This window comes from Cervus elaphus, chromosome 19 (genome assembly GCF_910594005.1).
Source record: "Cervus elaphus chromosome 19, mCerEla1.1, whole genome shotgun sequence".
Classification (NCBI taxonomy): domain Eukaryota; kingdom Metazoa; phylum Chordata; class Mammalia; order Artiodactyla; family Cervidae; genus Cervus; species Cervus elaphus.
Window position 1 is genome coordinate 41,071,085 of NC_057833.1, and position 18,818 is coordinate 41,089,902.

General features: G+C 39.0%; 1 protein-coding gene across 2 annotated transcripts in view; it reads left to right on the forward strand.

Annotated features, from left to right (window-relative positions):
• TPRG1 (tumor protein p63 regulated 1) overlaps nucleotides 1-18,818 on the forward strand; it is a 171,425-nt gene that overhangs the window by 138,250 nt on the left and 14,357 nt on the right. For both annotated transcript variants that reach the window (XM_043875115.1, XM_043875117.1), the window contains one exon: nucleotides 12,789-12,942. In XM_043875115.1, coding sequence (XP_043731050.1) covers nucleotides 12,789-12,942 — 154 coding nt within the window. The remainder of the gene's footprint in view (nucleotides 1-12,788; nucleotides 12,943-18,818) is intronic.

Sequence of the window (18,818 nt, forward strand, 5' to 3'; positions counted from 1 at the left end):
TGTATTAAACACCATAAATAAACTTCCCCAGAAAGTGTTTTCGTACACTTAAAGGGAAAAATAAGTATATGACATATTAATAAGATGTCCTGAAATTATTCTATTTCAATTCCTCCGAAGTGGAGAAGGCAAAGTGTTTGCAGCCATTGGAGCATGAACCAAGGAGCAGTGAGAGGAGGGAATCTGGGTTTCTGTGTTCTGTCTATCAGTCTTATGTGCCGACTGATTTCTTGGGCAGCCCTGGTTGTGGTTGTTTCCCAAAGGACTGTGGAAAGCTGGCCTCCCCAATTGCTCAGCTGTAAAGAATCTGCCTGCAATGCAGGAGATGCAGGAAACACAGGTTTGATCCCTGGGTTGGGAAGATCCCCTGCAGGAGAACATGGAAACCTACTCCAGTATTCTTGCCTGAAAAATTTCATGGACAGAGGAGCCTGGAGGGCTACAATCCAAAGGGTCGCAAAGAGTCGGACACAACTGAGTGACTGGGCACAGCGACAGTACATTTGGGCCGGAAGTCTGTAATAACTGGTCTCTCTAATTGCTCTTTTATATATTCCAGACCATCTACTCTCTATCTCTCTTGAGAGCAAATGGAAACAGATAAGATTCAGGAACTGTTTTTCTCAGAAACCTTTTTTTTTTTTTTTTTTTTACTTAGCTCTGCGCTTGTTGAAACTTGGTTATTTGGGGTACTCAAAAGTAACTTCCTTTTCAGAAAGGAGACAAAAACATACACAAACCTGAGGGAAACACAATTTGCCAAATATTCGATTTGATAATAGAAGGAGTTGACTCAAAATGGTTTCCTTTATTGTGTGGCATTTTCCTTGGTAACTTTGTAAGAGTTACCTCTCCTTTGTACACACAGTAGCTTCCTGGCACAGAAGGGGCCCGATAAAGAGCTGGCATGCAGTACAGTGCTTTCAGATCAGGATCACAGATAGACAGTTTGTAGGCAAAAGGACAAGTCCTTCTGTCCTTGGCATTTCTCTAAAAAGTCTCATTTTATGTACATCTCAAAATGGGTGGATTCCCCCATCTTCTTTAAACAAACAGAGACCAATTTAAGAGCTTATTTTTGAACTATGAAATTCATAAATCTAAACTAATGAAAGGCAAAAGAAGCAGCCAGACCAATCTGGCCTGAGGAATGAATATTTCTATTGTGTTGTGATTTGCATTTTTAACAGTAAAGACCATGGGTCTATTCATTTCACAACTGGTTGGCCATGTATTATGAGATGCATATGGTGAAGGCAATGGCCATGGTTTAGACATACAACTCTATTTTTTTGAACAGATCCCAATTCATTTGATGATAAATGTAAGACAAGGATACAGAATCATTTCATATTGGTGAAATTACCACAAAATGCTGTAAGATTGGTTCAGCAAGCTGAATTGTTTGGTTAGAGACTTGAGGAGTTCTGGCTTTAAATACTGGAAATGAATGCTGTTTCATTTCCAGTATTGTACTGTTTGAGGTCTTGAATGTCAGGCTGGGAAAGTATTTCTGAATTTGAGAGGCATCTGGAAGTCCCTTTAAGTTTCTGAGCTGGTTGTATGAGCAGCTGTGGTGAAAAGCAGAGGGTGAATTAATTCAGATAAAGAGAGTACAAATGAAAATGTGAGCTCCAAAATGACTGTCTTCACACTGGCTTATGGGGGCATGAACAGCTGGTTGGGATTGTTGTTTTTCAGTCACTATGTCATGTGCTACTCTTTGTGACCCCATGGACTGCAGCATGAGAGAGGCTCTTCTGTCCTTCACTGTCTCCCCAAATTTGCTCAAGTTCATGTCCATTGAATTGGTGATGCCATCCAACCATCTCATCCTCTGCCTCCCCCTTCTCCTCCTGCCCTCCGTCTTGCCCAGCGTCTGTGTCTTTTCCAATGAGTTGGCTCTTCTGATCAAGTAGCCAAAGTATTGGAGTGTCAGCATCAGTCCTTCCAATGAATATTCAGGATTGATTTCCTTTAGGATTGACTGGTTTGATCTCCTTGAAGTCCAAGAGACTCTCAAGAGTCTTCTCCAGCACCACAATTCAAAAACATCAAAGCACTGAAGAATTAATGCTGTTTGGGATAAATGCCCCCCCTTTTTTTTTTTTTTTTATTGATAGAGGTATGGCTGTTATATATAGTAACATTTTTATATTGTAAAAATGTGTTAGTTTCTGCTGTACAGGAAAGTGATTCAGTTATATGTATGTATACATATGTATTCTTTTTCAGGTTATTTTCCACTATCAGTTATTACAAGATACTGAGTATATTTCCCTATGCTATGCAGTGGGTCTTTATTGTTTATCTATTTTAGTAGTATGTACCTGTTAATCTTAAACTCCTAGTTTATCCCTACCCTTTGCCCTCTAGTAATCATAAAATTGTTTCCTATGTCTGTGAGTCTGTTTCTGTTTTAAATGAGTTTGTTTGTATCATTTTTCTTAGATTCCACATACAAGTGATATCAAAGGTATTTGTCTTTCTATGACTTACTTCACTGAGTGTGATAATGTCTAGGTCCATCCATGTTTCTGCAAATGACATTATTTCATTACTTTTCATGGTTTAGTGATATTCCATTACTCATATGACTTTTATGTAGCACATCTAGAAATAGACAAGAACATTATAAAAATACAAATCATGACACATTGAATTTTCTGTTTCTCTGATTCTCTCCTCTACCCCCAACCCAACTAGATCTTAGCTCTCATGATTTCCTCTGTCTTCCATGTACTTAATGCTATTCTTTTTCAATCACCTTCTTGACTTATCAAAGTCCTCACATCCGTCAAACCCCAGCTTAAAGGCCACCTACTTTACAAAGCCATTAGGCTATTCTGAGTTTCTTGAAGACTTGTTATGTGTTCTTCAAACTCTTTGCATGGTACTTGGCACAAGGTTGAAGATCAGTAAACAGGTATTAAACAAATGAAAACTTCTTTGATTCAACTCTTAGGGACTGTTCCTAACTCAGTCTTATTTACAAATTTATCCAGAATAATTTCTCTGAACTTTATAGAGGAATGTTAATGGGGATTTGCTGATAAAGTTGACATTCAGAGCAACTGTTAAATATTGTGGGAGTTATAGGCTAAAAGGTTTGAAGGAAGAATCAGAATATGAGGCTCCTAGTAAAGAATATAACACCAGTCTACCAAAGTATGTCTCTAAGGATGACAAATTTCATGTCATTTTCATCAGTGGCAAGCAGGTTATCATTTTGAATCCTAGGATCATAATTTGTTTCACCCTGACAAGCATGGAGCACCAAATGGAACTTCTAAAACATGAGCATTTAGATGCCCAAGACTAAAAGAGCCAGTTTCTTCTCTTTTATCTCAAACTAACTTACTCTCTACTTTATGGGATTAACTTTCCATTTAAGTGGTATCTGTGAAACCAAAGCTTTTGTTATAAAATGGACACATTTCCCTTTAGGAAAAGGCCTGAGAGAGAGGGTTTTTTCTTTAATTATTTACCTGTGACTCCAATAGGAATGTATTCCTAGTTAGCCTGTCAATAGAAGTATAGAAATAGCAAATTAGAAAGAACTGCTGGAGTCAGGAACATTGATAGCAGCAAGAAATAACTGCCTGATGGTGAGAGAAGAGACAGCTGATATAAGAACTAATAAACTTAGCAGTCAAGACTCTTTTAGAGCTTGAGTAAGAGCCTTACTCTTCATGTGTAACAATTGGCCTTCATAAAGGAAAACATTAGAGGATAGCAAAGTATTATGGAGGTCTGAATATTTGCCTAGGTACCCTTCTTCTGTTTTGGCAAAATTAAGCAATGAAGGACATAGAACACACAGATATGTTAAATCCCTTTCATATCTTAAAATCTGGGGTTCATGATGATTTTTATTAAGCCATAAAAGAATTAGGTATTTTTAGTATAAACTGTTTAAGAAAATAAGAATGTAAGTTTTAAAACGATATCCATCCAAATAATCCATTCATATCAATTCTGGAAAGTAAAATATTTCTGTATGTCATTTAAGTGAAACCCACAAGTAGATAATCCTTGTCTCTTTCTGGTCCAAAATGCTAGGCATGTGCATTGTTGGAGTGTCTTCTAGAGGATATCTAACCCAATGCCTTTATTGTTTTATAATAAGAGTGTCTCAGTCTTTTGAGGTTATTATAACACAACACCAGAGACTGAGTAGCTTGTAAACAACCCAAATTTATTTCATAATTCTGGAACCTGGGAATTCCAAGATCAAGGTGCCAGCAGATTCGGCATCCAGTGAGGGCTTGCTTTCTGACTCACACATGATGCTGTCTCTCTGTGTCCTCACATAACAGAAGGATGAAAGTCCTCTCTGAGGTCTCTTTTATAAGAGCACTAATCCTATTCTTGAGACCTCTGCACTCATGACCTAACCTCCCAAAGGCTTCACTACCTAATTTCATCACCTTGGGCATTAGGATTTTAACACAGACGTTCTGGGAGGATGCGAAGGGTTTCCCTTGTGGCTCAGCTGGTAAAGAATCCGCTCGCAATGCGGGAGACCTGGGTTTGATCCCTGGGTTGGGAAGGTTCCCTGGAGAAAGGAAATGCTACCCACTCCAGTATTCTGGCCTGGAGAATTCCCTGGACAGTATAGCCATGAAGTCACAAAGAGTCAGACACAACTGAGCGACTTTAACTTTCACTTTTCTGCGGGGATGCAAACATTCAGAAAGCATGCTATGCTGTGCGCTGTACTCAGTCGTGTCCAACTCTTTGTGACCCCGTAGGCTACAGCCTACCAGGCACCTCTGTCTATGGAATTTTCCAAACAAGAATAGTGGAGTGGGTTGCCATTTCCTCCTCCAGGGGATCTTCCTGACCCAGGGATCCAACAGCCATCGCCTGAGTCTCCTGCATTGCAGGTAGATTCTTTACCTGCTGAGCTATCAGGGAAGCCCTAACTGTAATAAACATTGTTTTGGTCTTTCTGCACAGATATAATTTATTGGGCTTTAAAAGTACCTTAGAAATGATCTAGTTCAACTTCCTGGTTTCACGGAGGACCCTCGGAGCCCAGACAAAAGAAAATGTTTTAAGTTATTCAGCAAATAGATCCATCTTTTGAATGCAGGCCTCCTAACTGTACTCAAAGTTACTACCCTAGCACCACACTACTCCTGAGTTCTCTCTTTATAGACATTGTTGGTCTGTTTATTGCTTTATCACTGACCTCTCTGCCATGAAACAAACTTTCTTGATTCCCCATGCCAATAAATGGTTAATCTCCCTGAGCCCAAGGCCCTGGAAACTTCTGGGAGGGAGCCAGGTGAGCAAAGAGAGCAGATAAAGGCAGCACCTGCCTATGGGTTTGGAACAGCCTGGGGACACGGAGAGAATGTAAACACGTTCTGCAGATCTTATTGTCTGACTCTGTGCCAGCGTCTTTTGGGTTCTTGTCATGGAAAATATTTCGTCTGAGGTCATTCATTGAGCAGAGGAGCATTGAATACCCTCCAGGGTGCCAACCCCTGTCCTGCTTTTGTGCAGATTAAATAAGGAAGGGACTAATGTTTCGGGGGCCTAGAAGCCTGCCTTGCAACAATACAGACCAGGAGGTAGGGAAAAGGAGCCATTTAGAAAACACATTGAGTTGTTCTGAACTACCCTCTCCTCCTGGCTGCCCGCCCTACCCCTCCTCCTGCGCGGCCTCCCTGTGTTTGCTCACCCCTACTTACAAGCACACGCCCTGCGTTTAGAGCAAGAGTTAATGTCTGCGCTTCCTCATAAATCTCGGTTTGCCGCCTGGAGCTATGTTTTTAATTCTGTGGTGGAGCTTTGAGATTCGAGATGAGTAGTAAGGAGGGGCGGCTGAGGAGGTAGTCAAGGAAGCCGCCATGTCGCTCCTTCTGCAGACTGGCCTCCTCATTTGGTGTTTTGAACAGATATTTTATACCTCAGCACAGCATCTGTGAAAGCCTGGATGGAAGCTGCAGGGGCTGGGGGTGTCCTGGGAAAGGATGTTGACTGTATCACATTGTGCAAAAGGATGCACAGTTTTCTCCGAGGACAGAAAAAATGTGTGGAATGAGCAAATTAACCCAGACTGGTTGGCATGTTTTTCTAGTTTAGCTAAAAATGACTTCAAGGAGAGGAGTCTTTCTGACAAAAATAATTCATGTCTCAAAAAGCTTGTAATTGAAGCAAATTTTCCCTCCATTGAACTTGAACTCCTTTTTGTGTTGTTAAACCATATTTGTTTTCTATGATTCGTCCTTTGGACCTTGTACGATAGCTTCTCCTGTATAAGCCTCTTCTCTTCAATATGACTTTGCTTATTTTGGTGGAGGAGGAAAATCTGTTGGGCTGCTGTGATGATTTAAAGTAGTAATTGCTTGGGCCTTCCACCCTGCCTGCAACTGCATTTGAGTAGAATTCTGCGTCTGAGTCACTGAGTCAAACATGTAATTAACATGACTAAAGGAAGAACTCTGGTCTTTGAAAATTCTGGCCCTCGGTTTTTATGTCTATAAAATGCAAGAACTAGAAACACACCTCTAAAGAGCCTTCCAACTCAGTCAGTCATACTAGGATCCTAACAGTCTCTAGCTGTTATATACCCTCTTCCTCCACCAAGTTCTTATGAGTCCTAATGGGTTTTTTCTTCTGCTTCTGTACCTTTCTGTGAGGTTTTGAAATTTACCAGAAGTGAAAGGTACATTAACCTTCTTGTTTCCACTTCTGTGGTAATGGAGGCCAGATCCAGCTGGTTTCTTTAAGGATAGAAAGTGGGAACAAAATAAGTTGTAATAGGTGAACTTCTGCACTTCTGTAATGGGACATTCAGGTTTCTGGGCCTGTTTAGGCCTGGGAAGCAGACGAAAGTAAAAGATCATGGGCTTCTAGAGTTCAGACTTTCCCTGGTGGCTCAGGTGATAAAGAATCTGCCTGCAATGCACGAGATCCGGATTCGATATATGGGTCAGGAAGATCCCCCGGAGAAGGAAATGGCAACCCATTCCAGTATTCTTGTCTGGAGAATCCCATAGACAGAGGAGCCTGGCAGGCTACAGTCCATGGGGTCACAAAGAGTTGGACTCGACTGAGTGACTAACGCTTTCACTTTCAGTAGAGTTCAGGGATTGAACCCTATCCATTTCTCTACTCCTGATAGTATACCGCACAGAGAATTTGCTGATTAAATGGTGGAATTGAAGACAAACAACTTAGGAATGTTGTAGAGAACCATCTCTAAGGTGATTTAAAAGATGATTTAGAAAAGTTTTTTAAAAGATGATGTTAGAAAAGTTTTACAGAACTGTACATATTCAGTCTGAAGAACAGAATTGAAAGGTTGTCATAAGGTGAATGAGAGTCTCTGATGGATTTAAGTCTAAGTAGGAAATCATATGGGCTTCCCAGGTGGTGCTAATGGTAAAGAACCTGCCTGCTAATGCAGGAGACATGAGACCAGGGTTCCATCATCACTGGGTTGGGAAGATCCCCTTGAGGAGGGCATGGCAACCCACTTTAATATTCTTGTCTGGAGAACCCCATGGACAGAAGAGCCTGGTGGGTTACAGTCCATGGAGTCGAAAAGAGTTGGACACAGCTGAAGTGACTGAGTACACACAGGAAAATATATACATCAATACACTTATGTGAAGCAGAAGCTGAACACATAAGGAATACCCTGGGACTCAGAATCAGCTGGAGGAAAAGGGATTAATAGGTGAAGTAACGCATAGAAGACTTTAGCATCTCCTCTGCGCTAGACTCAGATAATGTTCTGATTAAACCTGGTCATATTCTTTATCTTATTTCCTGTGAAGTGAACTTCATCTGTTTCTATAAAAATATATATTTTTAAATTGCTTATAAGGGTCAAATACAAAAAAAGAAATAAAACCTCTAACAGTACCCAGTAAGCATTATGGTACATGATAGGGACTTACTATTTGCTGGTTGGACAGAACCTTCCAGCATACAAAACATTTTTTCATCTATTATCCTCTTGTCCTTCATGAAATTGTGGTTGCCTAATATCAGAAAGGTAGTGTGAAATGTCCAAAGACATAGAACTAGTGAAAGCCAAGGTTTACCTTTAGAGTATGATTTTAAAAAGAAGGCTATTGAATTTTCTTTGTGAAATAATTTGATTTTGACATTATTTATGTGGGACTATGCTCCCATGTTGATTAATCTGAACAGAGAAGCTCAGTGAGAAAGACCCAGTCTTCTCGCCCTGGTGACATAACATTTTTATAAATTCCCCCTACACTTCTAGGGCTAACTTATTTTCCTATAATCTCATAATTGCTTATGTTAAGAGTATATAAAAAATTTACAGCTCCTTTGAGACAGGGCCTTCTGACCTTTAGCTGGGATCCCTGGGCAGGCTTGGTGCCCACAGATTATAACTGGCTCCTTCAGGCGAATTCTTTTACCTCTGTGTCTGTTGGAAATGAGGCTGCATTGTGTAATGGCAGGAGCTTAACTTGGGATGTATTTTATAATTATAGCCCAGAATGATGAAAAGACCCCTAAATGGAATCTTGAGAGACCAGGGCTCATACCAGGTCACCCCTGTGTGTCATGATGCTTCAGGAAAGCCTTAGTCCCTTCTGAGACTCAGTTTTCTCATCTCCAGAAAGAAGGCACTCAGTTCTATCTTCCAAAAGTCCTTCTGGCTCTGAGATTCTACAGTTTATAAACATTAAACTATTATTCCACCACATGGTGCCTGATTTGTTCTTTTCCATGTTTGTAGAAGTTCCTGAGGTGCTAAAGTGGTAGGTGCTAAAGTTCCTGAGGAGTGATGGACCAATACTGGCTGAGGGTCTTGCAGCAGCAGATGTTCTCAGAACAGCCCCACTGTTCTCCTCAGTGGGGCTAATTTGATGCTCCACTGTGTGGATCACAATAAACTGTGGAAAATTCTGAAAGAGATGGGAATACCAGACCACCTGACCTACCTCTTGAAAAAGCTATATATGCAGGTCAGGAAGCAACAGTTAGAACAGAACATGGAACAACAGACTGGTTCCAAATAGGAAAAGGAGTACATCAAAGCTGTGTATTGTCACCCTGCTTATTTAACTTATATGCAGAGTACATCATGAGAAATGCTGGGCTGGAAGAAGCACAAGCTGGAATCAAGATTGCTGGGAGAAATATCAATAACCTCAGATATGCAGATGACACCACCCTTATGGCAGAGAGTGAAGAGGAACTAAAAAGCCTCTTGATGAAAGTGAAAGAGGAGAGTGAAAAAGTTGGCTTAAAGCTCAACATTCAGAAAACTAAGATCATGGCATCTGGTCCCATCACTTCATGGGAAATAGATGGGTAAACAGTGGAAGCAGTGGCAGACTTTATTTTTTGGGGCTCCAAAATCACATGCAGATGGTGATTGCAGCCATGAAATTAAAAGATGCTTACTCCTTGGAAGGAAAGTTATGACCAACCGAGATAGCATATTAAAGAGCAGAGACATTACTTTGCCAACAAAGGTCCATCTAGTCAAGGCTATGGTCTTTCCAGTGGTCATATATGGATGTGAGAGTTGGACTGTGAAGAAAGCTGAGCGCTGAAAAATTGATGCTTTTGAACTGTGGTGTTAGAGAAGACTCTTGAGAGACCCTTGGACTGCAAGGAGATCCAAACAGTCCATCCTAAAGGAAATCAGTCCTGGGTGTTCATTGGAAGGACTGACGCTGAAGCTGAAACTCCAATACTTTGGCCACCTCATGTGAAGAGTTGACTCATTGGAAAATACTCTGATGCTGGGAGGGATTGGGGGCAGGAGGAGAAGGGGATGACAGAGTATGAGATGGCTGGATGGCATCACCGACTTGATGGACATGAGTTTGAGTAAACTCTGGGAGTTGGTGATGGACAGGGAGGCCTGGTGTGCTGCGATTTATGGGGTCACAGAGTTGGACACAACTGAGCGACTGAACTGGACTGAACTGAAACTAAAGAAGCCACAGTCCGTAGGTTTCTTGTAGAACTTGTATGTCCTTGACTGGGTAATTCTAGTAGCATCATGACCATAGCTGTCTACACCGCTTACACAGAGTTACTGAGGTCATAAAATATCACCACATGGAGATACCCTAAAGAAAATATGGGGAAATTGAGATTCAGAAAGAGAAATGAGCTTGGCTATATAGTCACATAGCATTAAGTGTCAAAACCAAGACTCTTCCACAGCACTCCCTGACTTCCTGTTCATTGCATTTTTTATTCTATTCTCTCCCCTCGGATGACCACTGCCATGGTACCACAAAAAACTGTTTAATAAAGCATTCCTGGTCATATTCTCCACAGTTGCCCTAATAATATTTGATAGAATATGAATATGATAAGATTTTTATGGCACTCTGGTTCTAAAAGATTTGCTGAGAAATACCACTTTAGTTTTACCTTTGGAGAAACTGCTCGGTTGTAGATTTCTCTCCTCAGCTATCACCTCTGGAGCTCAGGAGAGAAGGTTGGCTGAATTTGTCTATTTAGAAGTAGAGGGAGGTGGGAGGGGGGATCGGGATTGGGAATACATGTAAATCCATGGCTGATTCATATCAATGTATGACAAAACCCACTGGAAAAAAAAATAATAATAAAAAAAAATTAATAAAAAAATAAAATACTTAACACCTGGCAAAAAAAAAAAAAAATAGAAGTAGTATACTATGTCTCTGAAAGGCATTGCCACACTCAAATTGATCAGTTGCTTAGAAATAGGGTCCCTCTTGAATTTTGTGCTTTTAAACTTCCTTTGGGGGTTTCCCTGAAGTGAAAGAATATAAACTATATTTACTGGGAAAGCTATCTTGGCAGATTTTCTTCCCCTTTGCATAAAAGGAAAATTGCATCCAGCACATAAATTGACATATGAAGTAGTAAATAATTGTATCATGCAAGTTGTTTTAAAGGACTCAAGCCAGAATGCTCCATTAACCGGCATACATAGAATATTCATTGAGTTTAAGGCTTATTATCAGGCCAGGGAAAAAAAGGGAATGAAGTAAAGTACGGGTGGGTGAGGGGGAGATAAATATCAGTGTGTATACTTAGTTGTGTCTGCCTCTTTTGCAGCCCCATAGACTGAATCCCACAAGGCTTCTCTGGCCATGAGAGTTTTCAGGCAAGAATACTGGAGTGGGTAGCCATGTCCTCCTTCAGAGGATCTCTCTTATCCAGGGGTTGAACCCCATCTGCTGTGTCTCCTGCATTGCAGGCAGATTCTTTACCCTCTGAGCCATCAAGGAAGCCAGTATAGCAGCTAAGAAAATGAACCAGCAGAAAGGGAACTTCAGCGATATTCAATATTTTAATTTTTCTCTTTTCTTTTTCTTTCTTTCTTTCTTTTTTTTTCCTTCTCTTTCCTGGGCAAAGGATTAAGGACAAAAAAAGGCTGGATATCAGCTTTCAGATAGAATTATCAAAAATCTGAGAATTGGGCAGCAGAATGTTCCAGGCTCTTTTCTTACTTTCCTTGTGTAAGAAGAAGCTGAAGCCAGTCGGGGTGTTTTACATGGAGGTGTGAAATTGTGTTTATACACATCTCTACATGGCTAAACATTTGGAAACCACAATGACATTCCCAAAGGAATCTATCCTTAGTACAGGAAGTGACAGCTTTGTGAAGGCATCACAATTGAGCTCTGGTTTTTCCTTCTAGATCCCAGGATTTAATTTCTAGAAGAAATGAGAGCTCTGTGATGTTCCATGGGGCTGCTTAGAATTACAGGCAACTTAGTTTCAAAGCTTGTTGAATGCAAAGCACCTGAGATTGGCTTAACCTCAGGGACCTTTTTGCATTCAGAAATGTCTAAAACCACAAACTGTAAATTCTGAAGGGTACAGGCAAAAAGAAGAGGCCAGAGATTACAGACTTGTTATTCAATGAGACCCCATTCCTCTCCCACAACTCCCCTCCTATCACACTCCCAAATCTATTTTCTCTTGCTCTGCAGTTGGGTTTACTAAATAGGCTTGGGCTCTAAAAGATAGTGGTGCCTCCCACATGCTGTGGATCAGAACTGTGACCAGGCAGAGCTATGGCATGTTTGTTGCTGCAATTCTGGTGGATGAAACGTGTGCAGAGAATAGAGAACCAGGAGATGTAAAAGCTGAGGTCACAGGGCATTCTGAATTGGCCATCAATTCTCTTAAAGATCAAACATACCCTTCTACTACAGAAGTCCCAATGTCTTTTCTCAGTCATTTCCTGCCTGGTTTTACTGCTTGGTAGATTCTGTAGTTGTTATTACCTTCCTTCTCCTTGAAACCATCTCCCATGTTGACTATGTCTTCCATGTTTCAATTCCTGTCTTGCCACCTTGACTCTTCTTTCTTCCTTTTTCTTTTAACTTTGACTGTCAGAATATTGGCATAACTTCAATATCCTTATTTCAACTTTGACCATCAGAATATTGGCATAACTTCAGTATCTTTATTTTCAGCCTTGGTTTCTGTCCAGAATACCTGAGTCACATTTCCAACCAAGCATTAACCCACAGATTTGTCAACAACACCTTGAACTCATCATGTTGTTCAGTTGCCAAGGCATGTCTTTATGACCCCATGGACTGCAGCACACCAGGCCTCTCTGTCCCTCACTCATCATGTTTGAGACCAAATCCATCCTTTTCTTCCCTCTTAAATTCCTTGGAAGAATTCAGCTAGTTGGTAGGTCAGCCTCTTATCTCAGCATCAATACCAAGGCTGACTGGGGTAGTACATTTCCTTTGCATCCTTTTCTTTTTAGTTTAATCTAATGAAGCTGACTAATCTAAAGGAAAGCTTCTTTCTTACAGGAGACAAGGAGAAGGCCTTAGGATCTACTGGGGGAATCCTGAGCAACAGTCACTGTTAGTCCGCTGGAATCCGTGGTCCACTGAGGTGCCTTATGCTACCTTCACTGAGCATCCTATGAAATACACAAGTGAGAAGTTTCTCGAAATTTGCAAGGTAGGAGGCAGCTTGGGCATCACTCTTAAATTAGTTTTTCGGAGAATCTATGTGCTTTTAAAACATGTACTGTTAAAGAAATGATAAGATTCAACCTGGGTTTTATGTAGACAAAAGCTATAATAGATTATAGAATTTTTTTAGTAAACAATGGAGCTGTTTTATATTAGAAAAAATGCATAATATTTATATTAACCATATGATGCTATTTCCTCTTGCTAATTTCTTAGCAAAAATTGTAGTGTAATATTGTTGAAAAATTGCAATACTTGTGTTTATCTTTGTTTATTGCTTACAGTGTATATAGAATTTTCTGGGTATAATTAAATTATGATTATTTTATTCACAGAAGGAATGTAGAATAGTGTTAAGTAGGAAGTCAGATATAGCTCTGTGATCATGTTTAATCACTTTTTTCCTCTAGGCCTTGGTAGTATTATCTCTAAAATGGACATGATGAACAACTGCCTTTCCTCTGAACCTCACTGGGCCATTGTAAGGTTAAATGGGATAAACTATATATAAATGCTCCATAAATTGTAAAGAAATTAAGAGTATTTTTTATGTCTTTAAATCTCATCTTCCCAAATAGATTTTAAATTTGTCTCAGATGGCTGAGAGGTCCCCTTCTACTATTATTTCAACTTTCCTAGGGAGACTTAAGCTGTCCTTGGACACTCTGAATAGTCAGAAAGTAAAACAGAGCTATAAATGCAGTGAAAAATCAGCCTTTGTATTTTCAACAAAACCAGATATATATAAGAATATACATAAGGGCTTCAAAATTCTTGCCTTCTCTGTCCTTTCTATTTTATCTTTATAGGCTGTCATCATTTTAGAATATCACAATTCTTTATTTGCTATAAATTCAAAATATGGCAGTCTGCATTTAAGTCTTTCTATGGTTGGATGGCATATATTCCATTTCTTGCTTTATTTTAAACACACTTCTTCATGTAAGCGAGTATGTATGTGTATAAACAAATAATTTAAATTGATAAATCCATTATTTTACAAAAAGGATCTGAGGCAAATCGTATGTGATTAGAGGCTAGAGGGGGTCGTCTTTTCCTCTAATACATAAGTGAAGTTGGCTAGAATCCCATTCTGCTCTCAGCAAAAGGCAAGTGTCCTTTTAAGATTTATGTAGGTGTCTTCAGGGGCTTATGGCCTCAAGGTTTGCCTCTGATGTCAAGCTCTTGAAGGCGCTAAATTAGTTCATTGTGTGGATTATGTGATTCTTCTAATTCACTATACCTCAACCCAAGCATCAACATCAGCCCCTAGTCTGACTCTTAACCACCCAAAGTCATCTAGAACAACACAACAGTGACACAGAGACCCATACATGACAGAAGACTCACTGAGGACTTCTGGGAGATACGATAGGAATTTACATTACAATGACGCCCAGAACTTCAGATGGAGTATTGGATCTTCTTATTTTTAAAGATATTATTAACAATAATGCTCAGATGCATTGCTTCAGAATCTCGTCTTCTCTTTCCTGCTCTTGTTCTTCCCCAAACCCTTGTTCTTTTCCTCTTCCTTATTAAAGTGCAGAGTCATTTATCTGTTTCTTTTTTTTAAAATATGTGTTAATCCACCTGAAAGAGCTTAATAATGTATGTTTCCAAAGCCATTTCCTGCCTTTAAAGGGAATCTGGTTCTAATAATTAATATAATATATATTTTGAAGTAGTAGTCACTTTTTTTATTACAAGTCAAAAATGAATACCACCTGCTTTGGTTATGGCATCCATCACTTCCTGGGCCAAGTCTTCTCTTATTTCTCATACCTGGTATGTTTAAGCAGTTATTCTCTGAGTGTTCTTTGGGGGAAGAAATTCAGGGTAAAGGACTAAAAAACAAGTTCTGTTACCTGCAGAGAAATAACCACTGCATGGCTCTAATACTTGACAGTGCTTTATTTTTTTCTGCCATATAGAAATAAAATCGAATACTTTAAAAGGAAGATGAAAAATAAAATATCAAAAGGGAGTGGAAACAAGGTCCTATTGTATAGCACAGGGAACTCTGCTCAATGTTAAGTGGCAGCCTGGATGGGAGGGGAGTTTAGGGGAGAATGGACATGTGTATACATATGGCTAAGTCCCTTTGCTATTCACTTGAAACTATCACAACTTTGTTAATTGGCTATACTCCAATATAAAACAGAAAGTTTAAAAAAGGGGTTGTGGGAATAACTACCCCCCAAATATCCATGAATGCAGCTAGTAGACTGTAACATTACATTTTGCCCAAGACTTCCTATCAGCCAAGGCTAAAAGGGAAACTTGAGGTTTATATAGCTCTCCTTAGATGGAAGTAAGAATAGCAGGTGTGTGTGTGTGTTTGTGTGTGTGTGTGTGTGTGTGTGCACACGTGCGTGCATACATGGGTATGAGCGGGGCGAGTGGTTGGTTAATTACTTGGTTGGTTTTCAGTCAATCAAACTACTTTGTGAATCTGTTAAGCGTATTTTCTTGAAGGATTTTCTCATTCAACTACTCTTTCAAAGTCTTCTTTCTTCCTAAAAACAGCCTGGAACCTTCATTTGCCAAACCATTTCTTAGCCAAAGGCCACCCTGAGTCCCAGATCGCTAAGAAAACAAGTGATCTCAGTCTGGGATATGAGATGATGACCGCTCTGATCCAGTTCTTTGCATCCTGGTTTCTCTTTTGTTTTTGGTTTTTATGTCACAGAGTTATTTATGTTTAGGACTTTTTCCAAAATTGGCTTTGATTAATACTCAGTTATATTAATGCAAAAGTATAAATAAGAATAGTAATTCTGGGGATATAGAATCCTTTTAAATGAATATTTTGGTATAATACAATTTTTAAAGGGTGATTTAAACTAGTTTTTCTTAATTTCTCTCATGAATGAAATAGGAAAAAGTAAAAGAATATGGGGAAAATGCATAACTAAATGAAATACCTGAAACAATTTAATTCAATTTGAAAATGAAGGTCACTCAGTCATGTCTGACTCTTTGACTCTTTTTCTCCAGGCCAGAATACTGGAGTGGGTAGCCTATCCTTTCTCCAGGGGATCTTCCCAGTCCAGAAATTGAACCAGAGCCTCCTGTATTGCAGGCAGATTTTTTACCAACTGAGCTTCGAGGGAAGCCCTAATTCAATTTAGGAAACCCACAATGGCAGAAGAGAGAGAATTATATTGAACCGAGCTATCCACAGCCAAAAATTTCAAATTATTTATGATCTAATGGAATAATTTATTTTTAAAAGTACATTTATAAAATTCATTTTATGTTTTTACTCAGAGTCTTTTATTCTATAGCACTTGGAATCTCTTTATTTGACAAATGTTTTCTAGTCCCTATAAGTTGTTGATATTATGATTGTGATTAAGAATACAAATATAAATGAGACAAGATTCTTGCCTTTGTGGAAGGCATTGCTTAATAGAGGAAGCAGATAAAAATACAAAGATTTTAAAATAAGTATTGAAGAACTGAAAAAGAAGTTTGGATCAGATGCAAAGATGTGGAGACAGTTGAAAGTGCATGGAGTGTCTTAGACACAGACAGCTTAGCTGGAGTTTAATCTTGTGTATTTCTCACCATAATTGTATTGGTGCATATGGTACATATGAGTACCTAAACTACATTAGGGGTGCTAGGAATGGAGAGAAACAAAGAAATCTTGAGATATTCAGGATATCAGTGGAAGAAGATAACTGATAGGATATGGTAGGTGAATGAGAAGTGTAAATCTATGGCTGATTCATATCAATGTATGACAAAACCCACTGAAATGTTGTGAAGTAATTAGCCTCCAACTAATAAAAAAAAAAAAAATGAGAAAAAAAAAAAAAAAAGAAGTCAAAGATGGTATGGTCTGTTTTGGTAGATGGTGAGTCCATTAATCTAAATGGAGAGAACTAAAAGAAGAGTAGGTTTGGGGATTCTGTTTAGGACATGTTGAGTTTGAAGTGTTCTTGGAATGTGGAGTTGAACTGGTTGCCAGGAAGTTAGAAATTTAGGCCTGTTTGAAGCTCAGGAGAGAAAGTTGAACTGGTAATATAGGTGTCAGATCATACAACACTGGGGCAAAGCTGAGTCATGGGATTGATTGGGCTGAAAGGTACCTGAGGAAGGAGCTTTAATGGGTAAATTGTATTCAAATTAAAATTTATACTATCTTTAAGTCCTTCAGCACTGATCTAAAAAATCTCCATTAATTTATGAAATACTATGTCAAAATTCATTACTTCTTTTACCTATCTCACTAACTCTGCATCATTTCTACATCTAATAAGTATGATAGTCAATTCTTTCCAGATATTCTTGCTTATCTCCAAGCCTTACCAACTTTTTCAATCTGCACATTCACATACTTTGCATTACTCATATAAAACAGTTGTGAAAATAGAAAATAACGTTTTTGGTATTGCTTTTATTATTATAAGACATAATAATTTCATATAAATTTTGTAATTACATGATATTTATTGATTACAGTTTGCATGTTTTCATGTAATTCAACTAACAAAAACTCTTTGAGGTCAGAATGCTATCTCCACTTTAAAAAGTGAAGGTACTTAGAGTGGTTAAGTGAATTGACTGAGGTATTATAATAACTGTATTTCTCCATTCAAACAATTTGTCAGTGCTCAAGGAAATGTCTAAAAACCAGAAGGAAGTCTGTGTGTGTGCATATTCATAGTCACTGCTTTGATATATGATAGGAATTAAACAGTTTGCATGTTTTCATGTAATTCAACTAACAAAAACTCTTCGAGGTCAGAATGCTATCTCCACTTTAAAAGTGAAGGTACTTAGAGTGGTTAAGTGAATTGACTGAGGTATTACAATAGCTGTACTTCTCCATTCAAACAATTTGTCAGTGCTCAAGGAAATGTCTAAAAACCAGAAGGAAGTCTGTGTGTGTGCATATTCATAGTCACTGCTTTGATATATGATAGGGTAGGATATGATACCATATTTTTACAACCAAGGTCAGTTATTCTTAATTGTTTCATCCACTTTTTATTTGCAACTTCTAGCCGTATCTTTCTTCTTTTATCCATTTGTTACAGAATTAGTTTCATTTGCCCAATGCGCAGCAAGCCAAATGCTTAGATGCTGAGTTTTTCTGCAGAGAAAGGATTTCTTCACAAGGAAGCCAAAAAGGAAGAGAGGAGAATAGATCTCAAATCTGCCTCCCCAAAGGCAAGAGGCTTAAGATATTTATGAGATAAACAAGCAGGGTGGTCTGAGGCATGGAGAAAGGTGATTGGAGGCAAGAAAAAGCTGAGGCGATCCGTGTTCCCTGCAGGCATACCTGAGTTACCTGCTTCTTCTTCAGATGCATATTCAGAAAATGGCAGCATTCGAATGATCTGAGGGTGGAATTTTTGGCCCTCTGACATCAAGAGGTCATTCTTTGGACATTTACATAGGCCAAATTAAATGGTCAGATGTCCCAACCAATTTGAACTGTCAAGACTAGCTCCATGTTTTGAAAATCAACTTAAGCCACCATTGCTATGGCTACCCATAATTAGAGGCATGATCAATAAGGAGCAGCCAAAGGAATCTTGTGATACATTCTGTAATCTACATGAAGCTTTGAGGGTTTGCAATTTGCAGGAACAATTAAGTGAGTTTAGTCAGTGTAGACAGGTTACAGAGTGGTATTTATTAAGCAAATTATAGATCAAGGATCTAACTGATAACTGTGCTTGATTTCACATTGTCTTAATGGATTCTTTGTGTGGAGAGTCTTGTTGAGAGGAACCAGTGATTGAGTCCAGAGCTGTAGAATAATAGTGAATAGATCATGAATGCTCTATAGCCTAATCAAAGTGAGCTACAGACCAACCCTTTTTTACTTTTGTCTGGCATCTT